The following is an 18,301-nucleotide window of genomic DNA, read 5'->3' as shown; positions in this document are numbered from 1 at the left end:
CCGCTTATCCAGGGTCGGGTCGCGGAGGCAGCAGTTCCAGCAGGGGGCCCCAGACATCCCTTTCCCTGGCAGCATCAACCAGCTGTGCCTGGGGAATCTTTAGCCGCTGCCAGGCCAGTGTGGAGATGTAGTCCCGCCACCTAGTCCTGGGTCTACCCCGCGGCCTCCTCCCAGCCGGACACGCCTGGAACACCTCCCTAGGGAGGCGCCCAGGAGGCATCCTCACTAGATGCCCTCTTCAACTGGCTGCTTTCGACGCAAAGGAGCAGCGGCTCTACTCCGAGTCTCTCCCGGATGACTGAACTTCTCACCCGATCTCTCAGGGAGACCCCAGCCACCCTCCGGAGAAAACTCATTTCATCCGCTTGTATCCGTGATTTCGTTCTTTTGGTCATGACCCATCCTTCATGACCATAGGTGAGGGTGGGGACGAAGATAGACCGGTAGATCGAGACAGTGTGGAAAAGCGACTGCAGACCCGCACCAGCTGCTCCAATTCTCCGGCCAAACTCCCTTTCCATGGTTCCCTCAAGACAAGACAAGACCCCCAGATACTTGAACTCCTTCACTTGGGATAAGGACTCATTTCCTACTCGGAGCGGACAGACCACCGGTTTCCTGCTGAGAACCATGGCCTCAGATTTAGAAATGCTGATTCTCATCCCAGCCGCTTCACACTCAGTTGCAAACCTATCCAGAGAGTGCTGGAGTTTGCAGGCAGATGATGCTATCAGGACCACATCATCTGCAAATAGCAGCGACGTGATCCCCAGCTCACCGAACTGCAAACCTACCTCCCCACGGCTATGCCTCGATATCCTGTCCATGAAAATCACAAACAGGATTGGTGACAAAGTGCAGCCCTGGCGGAGGCCAACCCCCACCAGAAAGGAAGACGACTTACTGCCGAGGACACAGACACAGCTCTGCTCTGCGTGTACAAGGATCGGATGGCCCTAAGTAGGGACCACCTCACCCCATACTCCCGCATAACCCTCCACAAGACCTCTCGAGGGACCCGGTCAAAAGCCTTCTCCAAGTCCACAAAACACATGTAGACAGGTTGGGCAAACTCCCAAGCCCCCTCCAAGATCTTTGCGAGAGTGAAGAGCTGGTCAGTGGTTCCACAACCAGGATGAAATCTACATTGTTCCTCTTCGATCTGAGGTTCAACTATCGGCCGGACCCTCCTTTCCAGCACCTTGGAGTACGCTTTCCCTGGGAGGCTGAGTAATGTGATGCCTCTATAATTGGCACACACCCTCTGGTCCCCCTTTTTTAATATTGGGACCACCACCCCAGTCTGTCACTCCTTTGGCACTGACCCGGACTTCCACGCAATGTTGAAGAGGCGTGTCAACAAAGACAGCCCCTCAACACCCAGCACCTTCAGCATTTCTGGACGGATCTCATCATTCCCTGGGGCTTTCCCACTGGGGAGTTGTTTGACTACCTCAGTGACCTCCTCCAGGGAAATTGACGTTGACCCCCCATCATCTTCCGGCTCGGTAACACTTTACAATAAGGGTACATTAATAAGCATTAGTTAATGCATTATTAAGCATTAAGTAACAGTTAACTAATGTCTCTATTAACCATTTACTAATGTTATTTATGTTAACTAAGGTTAAGTCACCTAACCCTAACCTTAACTAAAGTATTAATTAACATTAGTAACCTAACCTAACCCTAAATAAGCATTAGTTAACAGTTAACTAATGTTTTTTGTGACCCTTATTGTAAAGTGTGACCTCCGGCTCTGCCTTGATTGTAGAGGGTGGATTAGTCGGGTTCAGGAGTTCGTCAAAGTGCTCCTTCCAACGCTGAACAACCTCCTCAGTTGAGGTCAGCGGTGTCCCTTCTTTGCTGTATACAGCTTGGATGGTCCCCCACGTTCCCTTCCTGAGGTGTCTGATGGTCTTCCAGAAACACTTTGGTGCCGACCGAAAATCCTTCTCCATGGTTTCTCCGAACTCCTCCCACACTTGCGGCTTTGCCTTTGTCACGGCTGAAGGTGCAGCCCTCCGGGCCAGTCGATACCCTGCAACTGCTTCTGGAGTCCCCCGGGCTAACATAACCCAGAAGGCCTCCTTCTTCAGTCGGACGGCTTCCCTGACCACCGCTGTCCACCACAGTGTCCGAGGGTTACCGCCCCTTGAGGTACCTATGGCCTTTAGGCCGCAGCTCCCAGCCGCAGCTTCAGCAATGGAGGCTTTGGACACTGACCCCTCATGCTCGATGTCCCCAACCTCCACAGGGATGCCTGAGAAGCTCCGCCGGAGGTGACGATTGAAATCTCTCCAGACAGGTTCTTCCTCCAGACGTTCCCAGTTCACCCTCACTACACGCTTGGGTTTTCCAAGTCTGTCCAGAGGCTTCCCCCGCCATCGAACCCAGCTCACCACCAGATAGTGATCAGTGGACAGCTCTGCCCCTCTCTTTACCCAAGTATCCAAAACACATGGCCTCAGATCAGATGATGCGATAACAAAATCTATCATTGACCTTTGGCCTAAGGTGTTCTGATGCCAGGTGTACTTGTGGGCATCCTGGTGTTCGAACATGGTGTTTGTTATGGACAAACCGTGACTAGCACAGAAGTCCAACAACAAAACACCACTCGGGTTTAGATCGTGGTGGCCATGCCTCCCAATCACGCCCCTCCAAGTTTCTCCATCATTGCCCACGTGTGCATTGAAGTCCCCCAATAGGACAGTGGAGTCCCGTGCAGGAGCCCCAAATAGGACTCCACTTAGGGTCTGCAGGAAGGCCGAGTACTCCGAACTGCTGTTCAGTGCATAAGCACAAACCACAGTCAGAGTCCCCCCCCCCACAGTCCTAAGGCACAGGGAGGCGACCCTCTCGTCCACTGGGGTGAACTCCAGCACAGAGGCGCTCAGCTGGGGGCTAGCTAGTATAGCCACACCTGCCTTACGCCTCATACCGTGAGCAACTCCGGAGAAGAACAGGGTCCAACCCCTATCCAGGAGTTTGGTTCCGGCGCCGGTGCTGTGCGTGGAGGTTAGCCCCACCAGGTGTAATTGGTATCGCTCCACCTCCCTCACAAGCTCCGGCTCCTTCTCCCCCAGTGAGGTCATGTTCCATGTCCCCAGAGCCAGCCTTTGCCGCCCGGATCCGGTCTGTCAGTGCCCACCGCTTTCACTGCCACCTAGTTGGCAGCGCACACGACCCCGACAATTCCTCCCGCGGGTGGGTCCACGGAATGGAGGATGAGATTGTGTCTCCATGTCGCTTTTTCGGGATGGGCCTGGCCGGGCTCCATGGTAAGCCCGGCCACCAGGCGCTCGCAGGCGGGCTCTCTGTCAGGGCCTGGCTCCAGACGAGGGCCCCGGACTTCCTCCGGGGCGGGTCTCTCTTCCTCTTAGGTCTTCTTCCATCAGGGGTTTTTACCTGTAACCCCAGGTAGGGGGGGTAAGGGAGTACTACCACTTGCCCAAGGTGGACCCCAGACTAGTGGAGGGAAGGAGGCGTCTTACTTCTCCATTGTAGTTTGCACTGAAACTAGCCACTGCCCTAAAGTTTATTTAATATAAACATGAATCTTTGTACACTCTGTGTCTATGTGTCTATGTGTCTACATATCAAGCCTTTATGTTCATCATTTATCTATTTTGAAAGATTTATGAATTTGACATTAAAGAACTGGAAAGAAGGAAAATCACGTTTCATTCAAAATGGAACATGTATCATACTGTACAGCACATGATTACCTGAATGAGAACACTGTCAAACGAATAACTACCTATATGCTATGAGATTGCTGCAACATGCATAATTGAAACCAAAATAAACAAGATGTCTCCACTTTCTAATGTATTATATTTTTTTAAGGAGGAAACAAAGCAGGTGACAGTGTGATGTCACACATGGGTAGATGGCAGATGTGCCCTTAACATTAACCTTATACAGGCCATAGTTGTGTTTTAGTTCATGTTTCAACTTTGCAAGCCTGAATAAGGCCTATAACCCTCTCTTCATTTATACACTCATATGCACACACAAAAACAACAACAATAACAACAACAGCACAAAAACAATGACCAAGCTGAACACCTATGACTAGCTGAATCGATGTGATTGTTATCTACTTGAAAAGACCATGTTGTTGTTCTTGTTGTTGTTATACTGTATGTAGCACTAGTTTATGCTCTTAGTCGCTTGTTTAGAAGAGAGATGCACTTGTGAGTTCTGGTGAGTATTAGTACACTGACTTCCTAAATGCAATTATTGTCACGTCAGTCACTTTGGATAAAAGCGTCAGCTAAATGACTAATGTAATGTCAACGAGTCCTGGAAGCCTTACGCAATAATTATTTTTGTGTGTCCCTCTGAGAACGGGTCAGACTATCCCACAATCCTCCTTGAGTGCGTAGCCATTCGACTGGGTAGTAAATAAGAGGCTATAAAACAAGTCGCCTCCAGGCTGAAGACTGAGCACCAGGGTGCAAAGCTCTGAGATGAGACCAGTCACTCTTGTCTTGTTAGCCGTGTTCACTGGGCCAGTGTCTCCCTGCTGCAGAGCATGGCTCTGTCTGGACACCAGAGCTGAGTTGACGCAGAGTGGAGAGGATGGAGTGGGAAGAGGCTTCGCTCTGAACTGCTCCTTCAGAGAAGCTCCCTGTCTCTGCTGTACAGAGCTGATAGAGATAAGTCAGAGGTGAGTTCTTAGTCTAAATGTTCTTTTACCTGATTTTAATCTGCATATGGGCATGTTTTCTCTCAACTAACTATATCCCATTTCAGGCGTTTCCTTTAGGAATACTTAAATCACCCATGTGGTGGAGATGGGGTGAAAGCTGCCTTGTGTTTGTTTTGTAACATACTAAAATTGTAATTGTTTTAATTCTCTCAGTGGAAAACTGAGATTCAATTATTGGAGTCTAATGGCATATCATGGCACAACTAAAACCACAATTAAAGCACCTCCAGAGAAAATCCAGATTGTGGGAGTAGTTAATTTTTTACAGACATAATTTTGGACATTTAATCTTTGTAATAAAATTACAAAATTAATATTATGAACTTTGACTATACTAGCTTTTTGAATATGCATTGGTATTGATAAGGTTTTAAGGAACTTTGATTTGTACTTAAAATCATATTTTAAAAGGCATACTATTATTACAGTATGCAAGTATGAGATCATAAACAAAATGGTAAATAAGGTACCCAATTACACACTTGCAGACCTTCATTCATTTTAAACTTTGCATCTCCTAAATGAAGTCACTTTTTAAATATGATTAATGAGCATAGAAGTCTCTTTTGGTAACATACAAAAACATGGTTGGGTTCTAGATATGAAAAGATGATTGAGTCTTTTGCATGTATGTACAGTATCTTTCTCTCTGCCATCAGCATGCTCTACAAATACTTGTCTGTCTTGCTGCTGAGGTTCAATGTGGAGGAGATCAACCGAAACCCGGACTTTCTCCCAGGAGTGGCTCTGGGATACATAATCTACAAAGGCTGTGGGAGACCCAGCCTGGTGAGAGCTGCCTTAGAGGCTGTAAACGAACCTGAGCAGAAGGAGAGGAGCCGAGGAAGAGTGCAGGCGCTGCTGGGACACTCCTCCTCTGGGGCCTGCTGCCCCATGTACTCAGCACAGGTAACAGAGAAGAGACAAACTGGCCCTTTTACCGGAGGCTTTATAATGTATCCTTATCTGAAATTCCAACGGCAGTATTACAAACTAAAATTACACACTCTTTTTTTTTTTTTTTTTATAATTTCCACTGTACAGATGAGACATCTACAGATCGGTGCATGTTTCAATAACAGAAAGGTGTGCACCTCATCCATGCTCCACAGTGCCATGCCCAGAGACTGCTACCAGGTCCTTCCCCTGGTCCTGATTCTGGGCCACAGAAACAGCCTGGATGCTCCTTACATCTATGTTACCATGTGTTGTCTGAAGCTCAGAGCCCAGAGACAGAGTGTGGTTCTGGAGGCACAGGGATGTGCCCGCAAAGAGACCCATTCTATCCTGACCCTGGCTGTGGTCTGTGTGAGTCAGAGGTGCCCAAATGCCCAGCAGAGTGCTGCCCACCTCTGGAGGAACATCTGGTCCTGTGTGTTCGCTGCTCTGCAGTGGCTCTGCTCCCCTCCACTCGAGAGCCAAATATGGCCCGGTCTCTACACACCAACCTGTGTGTCAGTGCTTCCAGTAAGCACCCCCGTAGGGAGAGCACACAGAGGCAGCTGTGCCCAACTGTTATTCCTAAAACGTGCTGGATTTCAACCACGCCAGGTACTTGCATTGTACATGTTAATCCGTGTTTGTAACCACCCAAAATACACTGCATTTGATACATGATATGAATGTTGAAGAGTCGCACCTGTAAAATAAGTGCATCCAAAATAAGTTATTTAATCACTTGTATTGCATTAACCACTGTTGAATTTTGTATAATTTCTGCACATTGGCATACTGGAATCTGTGTGTGTGTGTGTGTGTGAGAGAGAGAGAGAGATAGAGAGGAAGAGAGAGAGAGAGAGAGAGAGAGAGAGAGAGAGAGAAAGCACTTGAGAAAGCACATATTTGCCTCACTGTGGTAATTTGTAATTGTATAGGTGATGACAGTATGCATAAAGCCATGTCCGCTGAGGACACATGTACGACTATCAAGCTGCTGTGATCTTCTCCTAAAGAATGAGAAAAAAAATCAACAAAATGGTAACGAACAACTTAAATTCCTCCAAAACTGAGGAAATCAAAAAAACAAAAAATATGAGAAATTAATGTGAATGAATCAATGAAAAAATACATGTGGCTGTCACATTCAGTACATCATAATGCTGTATTGGCTATTACTTATTGCGATACTAAACCTTTTCAACCTGTTTTTTTTTCTCTCTAGATGACAGTGTGTATGTCTATCATATCCTGTACAGCAGGCTGGAGGACAGCAGCCAGCAGTATGTGTCATGTGGCTGGGTGGAGGGAGTGCTACTGATAGCTCTGTGCTTGGTGGGAACCTGTCTGACCAGAGCAATGACAACGACTCACAGAACTGTTCAGGGAACAAACCCCAGATTCGGCTTCCTGCTGCTCCTCACTATGACACTGTGTTCTCTCACAACACCCACTGTCATCGGCCCGCCGTCTGAGTGGTCCTGTATGCTGCGCTACACTGCGTTTGGGATCACCTTTGTTCTCTGCATCTCTTGTGTTCTGGGGAAAACTATAGTGGTGTTGATGGCCTTCAGGGCTACAGTTCCACGAAGTAATGTCATGAAATGGTTTGGACCTCTGCAGCAGAGACTCAGTGTCCTGGCTTTCACTCTTATACAGGTCCTGATCTGTGTGCTCTGGTTAACAATATCCCGTCTTTGCACAAGCAATAATATAAAACACAAGGAAAATATATTTCTAGAGTATTGCTTGGTTTCAGCTGTAGGCTTCTGGGCTATGTTTGGGTATATAGGATTCCTGGCTCTTCTGTATTTTGTACTATACATTTTGGCCAACAGGCTTTATTCTATGCAGGCTAAACTGATTTTACTGAGTGTTCTCATTCAGGTACAAGTGATGGCTTGGCTGCAATCCTCCCGAGCACCAATAAAGTACATTCTTGTTATTAAAATAAACAGATCCTCATTGTAAACAAGAGTGTTTTGCTTTTTGAATACATGCAATAAATACATGTAAATAAGTAAATAGTAACAATTGCAACATGCATACTGTAGTTTGTATCAATGCTTTCTTTGTAAACAAAAATGTGTGTCCTAATGAGTGCAATAATAAATGGTTATTTACATTATTGTGTCACTCTTTATTCCTTATACTGTACTCAATGATCATATCATTAAAATATCAAATTCTGTATCTTTATACATACATGTGCATCTCAAAGAATTAGAAAATTGTGGAAAGTTAATTATTTTCTGTAATTTAATTCAAAAAGTGAAACTTTCATGTATTATAGATTCATTGCACATGAAGGGAAATATTTCAAGGCTGATTGCCTCCATGCCACGCTCCACGTTGATATAGTAATTTGTGCAAAAGGAGCCCCGACCAAGTATTGAGTGTAGAAATGAACATACTGAACATACTGTACAGTCAAAAAGATTATAACAAAAAAGGCTTGAAATATTTCTGATTTGCTGGAAGCTGTGTTAAAATAGTTTTTCTACAACGGAGAGTTTGAATACTTGATTCTGATTGGCTAGCAGCCGTGGTAAAATACTCTGTAACCCACGGTTGCGACCGCATAACAATTAATATTAATGTGCCGTCAACCTCATTGACGAGGCCATTGATAAGATCAAGAGGTAGGCTATGGCCCAGTCCCAATGTCCCCCCTAAACCCTCAAGCCCTGAGCCCTCACAGACTTATTGACGTCACCTGGTAAAGTGGTTGAGTGCAAGAGGCTGCAAGGGCTCGAATTGGTATAAAAAGGAATGGGACAGCACTTGCGACATCACATTACGTTGACGTGAAAACATATTTCTTACTATTGTGGGTGTGGGGCTTTTTTTTAAATAAATTTTTCAATTTTACATGTTTCTTGTAGGCCTTCGTGTAAATTAATTTTGGGCTGAGTCAAATCCCCTTTACATTATCCAAACTCTCTGTGTTACCCTCAAAACATGTCTGTTAAACTTGTTGAAATCATTTCATTTTGTGGTCATATGCGAACTACATTACTGCCTGTGATTCTTGTTTGTGATGAATCCAAAAGTATTAACTTAAGAATGATAATATATTATGTATACACATTTCTGCACCTCACAACTCTTTCCATATTCATGTTGGAAATCTCAATTCAAAGAACACTGCACCGAAATGGGTGATTAATGTCATACTGCTTTTAACTGGGCAATCATATTATTTAGAGCAACAGAAATCAATGTAAATTATAACCATAGCCTACATATTTTTAAACAAATCACATTATACAAACCCATGGGGTTAATAACGCATACTTAAAAATAATGAAACCCAAATAATTATAAGGCTACTTGTGCAGATAAGCAAGTCCAGCTGAAAACATGAAAACATATTTTGTTTTGTAACGTGAATGTTAGGGTTGGTTGATCTGTCCGTGCTTGTTTATTGGATGTTCTTCAGGTAACCCTGTGTTTCACGTCACAACGATATGAACTGTGGGTAATTCCCTTAGGCAAAGTCTGCAGACTTACGGTAAGGGGGCATAAAGGGCTCAAAATGTCTGCCAGAGAGCCCTCATGCACCTGCCGATTTGACATTGGGACACCCCTTAGCCCTCGCGGACTTCGCAGGAGCACGCCCTTAAGTCTGTGAGTCTGCAAGGGTGGACATTGGGACTGGGCCTATGCTTTGCGTAGCAACTACTCGCAGCAACCTCACCTTTTTCATATTCTATTACAAAAACGCACTCATCAGTCCGACTCCAACACTTCCACACCCCTACCAGCAAAAACGAGTGCTCTGGAGAACTGTTTTAATAACTGCACCATAGCTGGAAATATTCAAATAAACGTGAACCACCCGAATTATGCCTTATGGCTTATGTGAACAAGGCCAACCCAAATAGGCGAGATAGCCTATGTTGCCTGGCAACCATTTAATTCAGAACTATAGCCTATCGCGGAAGATTTTGTAAATAATAAAATTATAAGAATGATCGGTAAATAAGTGTCTATCGCGTCGGGCCTAACAACGCCCCATATCTGTGGTAAAATCCTGTGTAACCCACTGCCTCTCGTGGTCAATTGCTTAAAGGAGTAGTAAAGGGAAAATGCATGTTTAGCCCTGTTTTAAGGTTACTTATGATCATATACAATGGTTCAGATGAAAACGTTGACAAAACTAGCACTTTTGAGAAAGTGATAATTGCTCTACCACCGTTTTGGTCATACAATGGATGTGGGTGGGCACCTTGAAAAATCTTTCAAAAACATATTAAACTCTCAATTTCAAAGACAAGAAGCTCACTGAGGGGGTAATTGGTGTCCGTTGGTGTTCTGACATCAAATTCACCGCAAAGTATGAATCCTGTAGGGTTTTCTTGATCATTTTATGAAATCCATTGACTTTGATCTATTGACGCGACCGTTGTAGATCAATCCGCAGAGACGATTCAGGAAGCGTAACTACTTACGGTAGCTATTGTTATTGTTTATGTTGCTAGGCTACCTAGTTTGCGGAAGTTTACACACGTATGTGCTGCGACTAAATAGTTCTAAGCTAAATATTTATACTTTATGGCGAATTATATGTCAGAACGCCAACTAACAGCTCGGTGACTTTCTTGTCTTTGAAATTGAGAGTTTAACATGTTTTTTTTATGATTTTTCACGGTGCCCACCCACACAGTTTTGTCAACGTTTTTATCTGAACCATTGTATATGATCATAAGTAACCTTAAAACAGGGATAAACATGCACTTTCCTTTTACTACTCCTTTAACTACTTCTTCATACTTTGTGCTAGAAACTTCATTCAAACTTTAAAATGTTCATGACATTTAGCTATTAATTGGATGTATTCAGATTTTTGATATTTTTTATAGTTTTTTAGTAATTTAACTTTTAATAGTAATTTTTGTCCCATTGAAACTGCTTGAAACTGCTTTTGGAATGTTCAGAAACTTTGTTTTTAGAGTGGTGGCAGCTGTTCACACATTTTGTAAACTGCTGGCACTCCTACAGTTTTGAACGCTCACACACATTATATATTAAAATGTTCACACAACTTTGCTGATTCGTACAATATAAGTATCTAAGCTGTGTGACTTATAGTTTTCGCTGTATGACGATTTGTTCGGTAACTGCGCACCCCATTGAAACGTATGGCGACGCACTAGCTTTTGAGCTGCTAATTTAGCATTTTTACCCTTTTTCTAACATGTCGCTATGCCTACAGTTTTAACAGCTCATAAACATATTATATGTCGAAATGTTCACACAACTGTGCTGATTCGTACAATGTAAGTATCTAAGCTGTGTGACTTATACTGCCCTACAAAGGCAAAAGACCTTAACTTGTCAGAGTGCTGAAATGAGAAAAATGACTTTAAAGTTTTTTTGTTGTCCAGCCAAATCTATTGTAGGTAGGATATTGGAAAATTTGGCAATGATTTGTTTTTCTATGAAGTAATTTATCTACATAAAAATATTTAGTTCAAACTTGACCTTTGACCCTTATTTGGAAGTTACTGTACTCTGCCTTTTCATTGCCTGCATATAATATGGAGTCATGCCAAGGCAAAAGGCAGTAACTTCCATTTGATCAATAAATTGGTTGATGGTCACTATACAAAATCAGTATATGATAATAATGATACCATCTGCATACAATCTACTGGCAAAATTATACTGGCAAAGAAGCAACCATTTACAAAATTAGCTCTGTACTGAGAGGTACTTCACAAAAGAGAAGCAACTGGTGCTGTTTCAACAAGCTTTACAAAATGTAAGTAATCTTTGTAGACCCCTGTTTACCTCTGCTACCAAAACAACAACAAAAAAACAGCAACACAGGGTGTTATTCTACAACCTTATTTGGGAGTGTGTGCGTTCCCATACCGTCAAATCGTAATTGTGAAGCAGACTGAATTTACACTGGCAGACATTATTTTCTCTCAAAGCGACAGTAGCTCGAAAACAGCTCATGACACAAAAGTTAAATATCATCGCTAAACAAAATGGGTTGCAGTGCAAATGTGCAAAATATTGTCAACTTTGACATCTATCACCTATGAATCATCATAGCCTTGAGTGCTGCTGTGAGCACTGGCAAACATCCATCCCTACAAAACAACATACAGTAGACGTTAAAATCAACACTGAGGTGTATTGTTGCAGGATAAAACAAATATGTGTATCCCAGTGGCACTCACCAGATATATAATTTATTCATTGGGGAATAAAGACTACCTCAGGAAACATTATGCTCATTGGCAAAATGGTGCAGATTGAAGAAAATCTGTTATGTAAAAATCATGCACATTTGAGAATTAGCGATGAATTTCCATTGGCCAGTGACATCCATTATTTTCTATAAAGGTCAGTTCCTCTGTCAGAGATGTCACTCTGAGAGGGAGAGGGACTGTGAGATGAGTTTGTTAGTAGTTATCCTATTTGCTCTTTTGGCAAAGACACAGTCAGAGAGCTCAGCATGCAAACTGATAGGAAATACAGGTTTTGAGGAGTTCACAAAAGACGGTGACCTTTTAGTGGGAGGAATTTTCTCTTTAGAGAAATCAAGAACTCAAATAGACTATGGCTTCAAAGCTCTGCCATATGAATACTGTAGACGGTAAGTTGTCACTATTCTTATACTGTATGTTTCAGTGGATGTAAATTATTGGGCTTGTGCTGTATATGTATTGGACAGTTGCACAATTGTCTTGACTACCTTGACTACCAGGAGAAATGACAGAGAACTGAAGTTTGCCCGGACTTTGATGTTCACTGTGGAGGAGATCAACAGAAACCCGGACCTTCTCCCAGGAGTGACTCTGGGATATAGAATCTACAAAGGCTGTGGGAGACACAACCTGGTGAGAGCTGCCTTGGAGGCTGTAAACGGAGCAGAGCAGAGCTGTGGCGCAGGAAGACTACAGGCACTGTTAGGACACTCCTCCTCTGGACCTAGCGCGGACATCAGCACTATCATTGGCACTTTGCACATACCACAGGTGAGAAAGTCAAACCTGCCTGATTTACAAACAACCACTTCCAATAGATTGTGTGTAAATCGTCTGCTTGAATTTAATGAGTACACACACATTTCCGACCATATACTGCATCTCTCCATCAATTATTGTCTCAAAATGTAGTTTTATGAGTAATTCTAGAGCAACATCTTACTGTTTTTGCTTTGTCCATCCTCACAGATCAGCCACCTTTCCACTTGTGCTTGTTTAAGTGACAAGAAACAATATCCTTCATTCTTTAGAACAGTGCCCAGTGATCAGTTCCAAATTATAGCCCTGGTACAACTTATGAAACACTTTGGCTGGAACTGGGTTGGAATCGTTTATGCTTCTGGGACATACGCTGTAAAAGGAACTGCAGAATTCATTAAGGAGGCAAAGAAAGAAGGAATCTGTGTTGAATACACAAAATATTTCCTCAAAAAATATACTACTGAGCTAGACAAAATAGAACAGACAATAAAACAGTCCACTTCCAGGGTTGTACTGATGTTTATGTCACTGTCCTATGCTGGTGCATTTCTACAGAGAATGTACGGAAGGAATATTACTGGCAAACAGTGGATAGGCACTGAGTCTTGGATCACGTCAGGGGACTTGGCATCTACTGAGAGTCAGAGTATCTTACAGGGGGCGATGGGCTTTGCAATTCCTGAGTCTCCGATCCCTGGCCTAGCAGAGTTCTTACTGGGTCTGAGGCCATCGGACGCACCAGAGAGTGCTCACATCCAGGCATTCTGGGAGGACGTCTTTGACTGCAGCCTCTCCCCCTCAAACACCTCTAAACAGTGCGATGGCACGGAAGATCTGAGGACAGTCGTCAATGACTACACTGACACAGCAGAGTTCAGGACTGTCAACAATATGTACAAGGCTGTGTATTCAGTAGCACATGCTCTCCATAATCTATTGCAATGTGAAAATGGGTCAAATCCCATCACAGGGAAGGGTTGCATTAACAAGACTGATGTTCAGCCTAAACAGGTAAGATTAGGAGGAAAGAAAAAGTTTATATGCATACCTTCTTTGCTTTCTTAATTTATCTTTATAATAGGTCTACATGAGCAATTCTATTATAATTTTTCTACAGTATGCTACAGTACTGTGTATGCTATAGTGAATGTCTCTTCATGCAGGTGCTTGAACAGCTAAGATTGGTGAATTTCACCACGCCGGCTGGGGACAAAATTTCCTTTGATGCAAACGGAGACTCAGTGGCCCAGTATGACTTAGTTAACTGGAAAATGGAAGAGAATAGCTCGGTTAAAATTGTTAATATTGGCCGATATGACGGATCCTATTCAGATGGAGAAAGACTCAATATGAAGGATGCTATCAAAATTGTGTGGGGTGGAAACCATTCGGAGGTAAGAAAAATGTGTATTGTTATATGAGACTTCTTCAGACTGCTCCTAATTTACATTGAATAAACTTTTTTTATTTTTTTTTACAAATATGTCAGTAACTGTCACTAAGGAGCATTGCTGTATGATGTCAAAACATGATATACAAAACATGATACATTTTTTGTCCAATAGGAAGTCCCATGACATTGCATTAAATAAAAGGCAGTGTTTGTCTTGTAAGTGTTTGTACAGTTCTACAGTCTTATTGTACGTCTTGTGCCTGAAAGGTCCCCATATCAGTTTGCACTGAGCCCTGTCCTCCCGGAACTCGTAAGGCTTTAAACAAAAGGAAGCCAGTGTGCTGCTTTGACTGCTTTGATTGCCCCGATGGAACGATCAGCAATCAAACAGGTACATAGCTGCTTACATCAAATCTATATCTTTCATTTGATAGGTAGAGCAGTATGTTCCCAAATGAATGTAGGCACAGTCACCAAATGAATATTTCTCAAACTTTTCTTTTTCATTTCTCTGACAGATTCACCCGTTTGTTTAAAGTGCCCTCCAGAGTTCTGGTCGAATGAAAAGAAAGATAAGTGTGTTTCAAAACCTACGGAATTCCTCTCCTTTGAAGAAATAATGGGAACCTTGTTAACAGTATTTTCTTGTCTTGGTGTGTTTCTGTCACTGCTAATGTCAGTAATTTTCTTGGTTCACAAAGAAACACCAATTGTCCGAGCCAACAACTCAGAGCTCAGTTTCCTTTTACTTTTCTCCCTGAAACTGTGTTTTCTGTGTTCTCTCACCTTCATTGGCCGGCCCTCTGAGTGGTCCTGTATGCTGCGCCACACTGCGTTTGGGATCACCTTTGTTCTCTGCATCTCTTGTGTTCTGGGGAAAACTATAGTGGTGTTGATGGCCTTCAGGGCTACACTTCCAGGAAGTAATGTCATGAAATGGTTTGGACCTCCACAGCAGAGACTCAGTGTCCTGGCTTTCACTCTCATACAGGTGCTGATCTGTGTGCTCTGGTTAACAATCTCCCCTCCTTTCCCCTACAAGAATATGGAACACTTTAAGGAAAAGATCATTCTAGAATGTGCCTTAGGTTCCGCTGTGGGCTTCTGGGCTGTGTTGGGGTATATAGGATTCCTGGCTCTCTTGTGCTTTGTCCTGGCTTTTCTGGCTCGGAAGCTGCCTGATAACTTCAATGAGGCCAAATTCATCACCTTCAGCATGTTGATATTCTGTGCAGTCTGGATCACCTTTATCCCAGCTTATGTCAGCTCCCCTGGGAAGTTCACTGTAGCTGTGGAGATCTTTGCTATGCTGGCCTCCAGTTTTGGTTTGTTGATATGCATATTTCTACCAAAATGCTATATCATAGTTTTCCAGCCAGAACTTAATTCAAAGAAAAATATGATGGCAAAGATGCCATCTAAATATCTCTAATACTATATATCTTCTTTTTTTTTTTTATCCTAATCTAGCCTCGCTCTCTATTATTGAAGACACATTTTGTGATCATATTATGACCAACAATATAAGGAGATGAGCCTATATATATAATAATACATTTTATTCATATAGCACTTTTCAGTAACCCAAAGTCGCTATATATATATATGAACGAACAAACGAACGAACACATGAATGAACAAGTTACAGTATAAGGAGTTGAGCCTTTATATGTATGTATGTATATATATATCAGTATATATTTATATATATATATATATATATATATATATATACTTACACAAAGTCTCTAGGTATGACTGTCAGCTTGACATTACACACTGTTAGACTCCATGCAGTGGAGTCTCACTCAACAACTCATGTGCTCAAACCACCAACGTAAACTCCTAGCAGGTAGGTGTGTAAGAAAATTTGTGCAAACTGCTGTATGGTTTAAGGTCTAAGGACCAGGAACCACTCAGGAGCATCCATGACAAATGGGCAAGGAGGAAAGGCAAACACATTTCTTAAGACACCAAACACACTCTCCAAAGCCACTATTACCTCCTACCATAAAACTAAAAGGGCCCCCTGCCTACCTACCCAACCCCAAGGATTGCCTCACTAGTGACTTTATCACCAGCTTTTGCATGTCATCATTTGTGGTTGAAGAAAGTATGTCATGTTTAAATAACAAGTCATGCACATTTAAGAATTTACTGTAACATGCTTGTAATAACCCATGGGACTCTTTATGCATCTAGTTCTAGGGCATGCTAGCATGGTCAGGCAGTCACAGCTGCACAAGTATGCAACATAACTAAATATTGTCCTCTATTCTAACAATGATACCATAACTGTACTCAATTCCAGGCTATACAACCTGGTGATGTGTAGGTATAATGAATATCTTATTGTCACCTTTCCCCCTTTCGTTTGCTTTGTTTGATCGTTAGATTTGGAGTGTGTTTAGTTGTCATTCCCTTTATGTAGTTTTCTGTTGTAGAGTTTGTGATTCGTTTTGTCTTATGTCTGTTGTAGTTTAATGTTAAGTGTTTTCATGTTAAAGGGCAATGCTCGTTTTTGACAACCTGGACCTTATTTACGACATATTATAAGAAGTTTGACTCACCGAGATCACTTTTGTGTAGTTCGGAGGCCTGTAGAAGAAATTTAAAATCCAGCGCGAGCCAGTATATCCATGTAATCACGGTGATCGGGGCACCGAGAATGCAGTTTCTCAAAATCTATTTTCGGCCGCTAAACGGTTGTTTTCATCAATCAGATTGGATGAATCGACAGTTGAGATTCCTCAACGCGAGGCATTGTAGTGGTTTTCAAATACGGGGTCTTTAGCCTCTGTAATATGATCTTTACACGCCTTTCCCCACTTGCTCCAGCACGCATGCGCACAGGCCAGCGCGCAGACTGGCTATTCTCCGGCTCACATTCTCTGCGCTACGATCGTTGTTGGTGCCGAGAATATTGTCGTCGTCATTCGTCAGCAACAATCCGATCGTAGCGCAGAGAAGCAAGTGGGGAAAGGTGTGTAAAGATCATATTACAGAGGCTAAAGACCCCGTATTTGAAAACCACTACAATGCCTCGCGTTGAGGAATCTCAACTGTCGATTCATCCAATCTGATTGATGAAAACAACCGTTTAGCGGCCGAAAATAGATTTTGAGAAACTGCATTCTCGGTGCCCCGATCACCGTGATTACATGGATATACTGGCTCGCGCTGGATTTTAAATTTCTTCTACAGGCCTCCGAACTACACAAAAGTGATCTCGGTGAGTCAAACTTCTTATAATATGTCGTAAATAAGGTCCAGGTTGTCAAAAACGAGCATTGCCCTTTAAATGTTTACATGTAGACTACTTCGGGGGAGGGAAACAGGTTAGACCCCCCGGGGTATACACCTTGTCCGTAGGTATCTACTCTGTTAGAATACATCAGGTTAGTGAGAGTGAGTGCGTACTCACTGCCAAGGTGGTAGGTTTTATTTTATTATCTTATGATCCATTTTCTTTGGCAGCCACCCGTTTTGTTCCCTACCCCTGAACATATGTCTGTGTCGTTGTCTTGTGGCCTGTGTTTGGTTGGCCTATGGTACAGGTCTTCATTAAAAACTCCTGTACATTTATTCCTGCTGTGGTTGTTTGACTCCCATTCTCATGTTCAGTGCACACCATTTATGTTACGGCTCCGCTAGACCCCTAGACTAGCTGAGCCCGATCTAGGAGACGTAACACAGTACTATTTCATGGGACCACTTCTATCTTAAGCTGAAAAGAAAAACACAAAAATTGTGATACAATTAGGCTTCAGAGTCAGACAGTAATAACTGGACAGACATCTTGGGTCTCACCAGGTGGATGCTAAAGCAGCCCAGAGTGCTTAACACAGCCATGGAGACTCAAGAGACAGCATCTCCTATGATGACAGGGGACACAGCCCTGCGCACAGCTGAACTGTCCAGATATGGACCAGGACTGCCGCCCTGGTGCCACTGGTTGTCTCCGGCTGGCCGTTGACCGGGAACAGAGACCTTCTCAGGGACACGGGTGCGTCGTCACTGCTGTCCCAGATGTGGAAGCCACACCTCAGCTGTGGCAGCAGGTCCTTGCTCTCACTGAAGATTGATCTATCAGGCTGCATAGAAAGTTCCTCTCTCTCTCTATAGACTGAATGTCACTGAAAACGTTGAGCCTGCCAGTTGAAACGTTAAGAGGGTGCAATTTTTGAGTCCGAATTAAGATTTTTTTTATATATTTGGTACCCTCAGTTACTCTCAGTCTATTCTCATTATGTGATCATATAAATG

At 43.1% G+C, this 18,301-nt stretch overlaps 1 protein-coding gene across 1 annotated transcript; it reads left to right on the top strand.

The window, feature by feature from the left end:
- Positions 1 to 5,380: 5,380 nt before the first annotated feature.
- LOC311313870 (vomeronasal type-2 receptor 26-like) lies at positions 5,381 to 15,467 on the top strand (the record flags this gene model as incomplete). The annotated part of the gene is given in 5 exon segments (XM_084444111.1): positions 5,381 to 5,616; positions 5,833 to 5,981; positions 14,716 to 14,964; positions 14,967 to 15,015; positions 15,017 to 15,467. Coding segments are annotated over 5 exon segments (1,134 nt in total).
- Positions 15,468 to 18,301: the final 2,834 nt, after the last annotated feature.

This window comes from Borostomias antarcticus, assembly GCF_949987555.1.
Source record: "Borostomias antarcticus genome assembly, chromosome: 1".
Lineage (NCBI taxonomy): Eukaryota > Metazoa > Chordata > Actinopteri > Stomiiformes > Stomiidae > Borostomias > Borostomias antarcticus.
The sequence above is the reverse complement of the archived record's forward strand: the minus strand, read 5'-3'. Positions and strand labels throughout refer to the sequence as shown.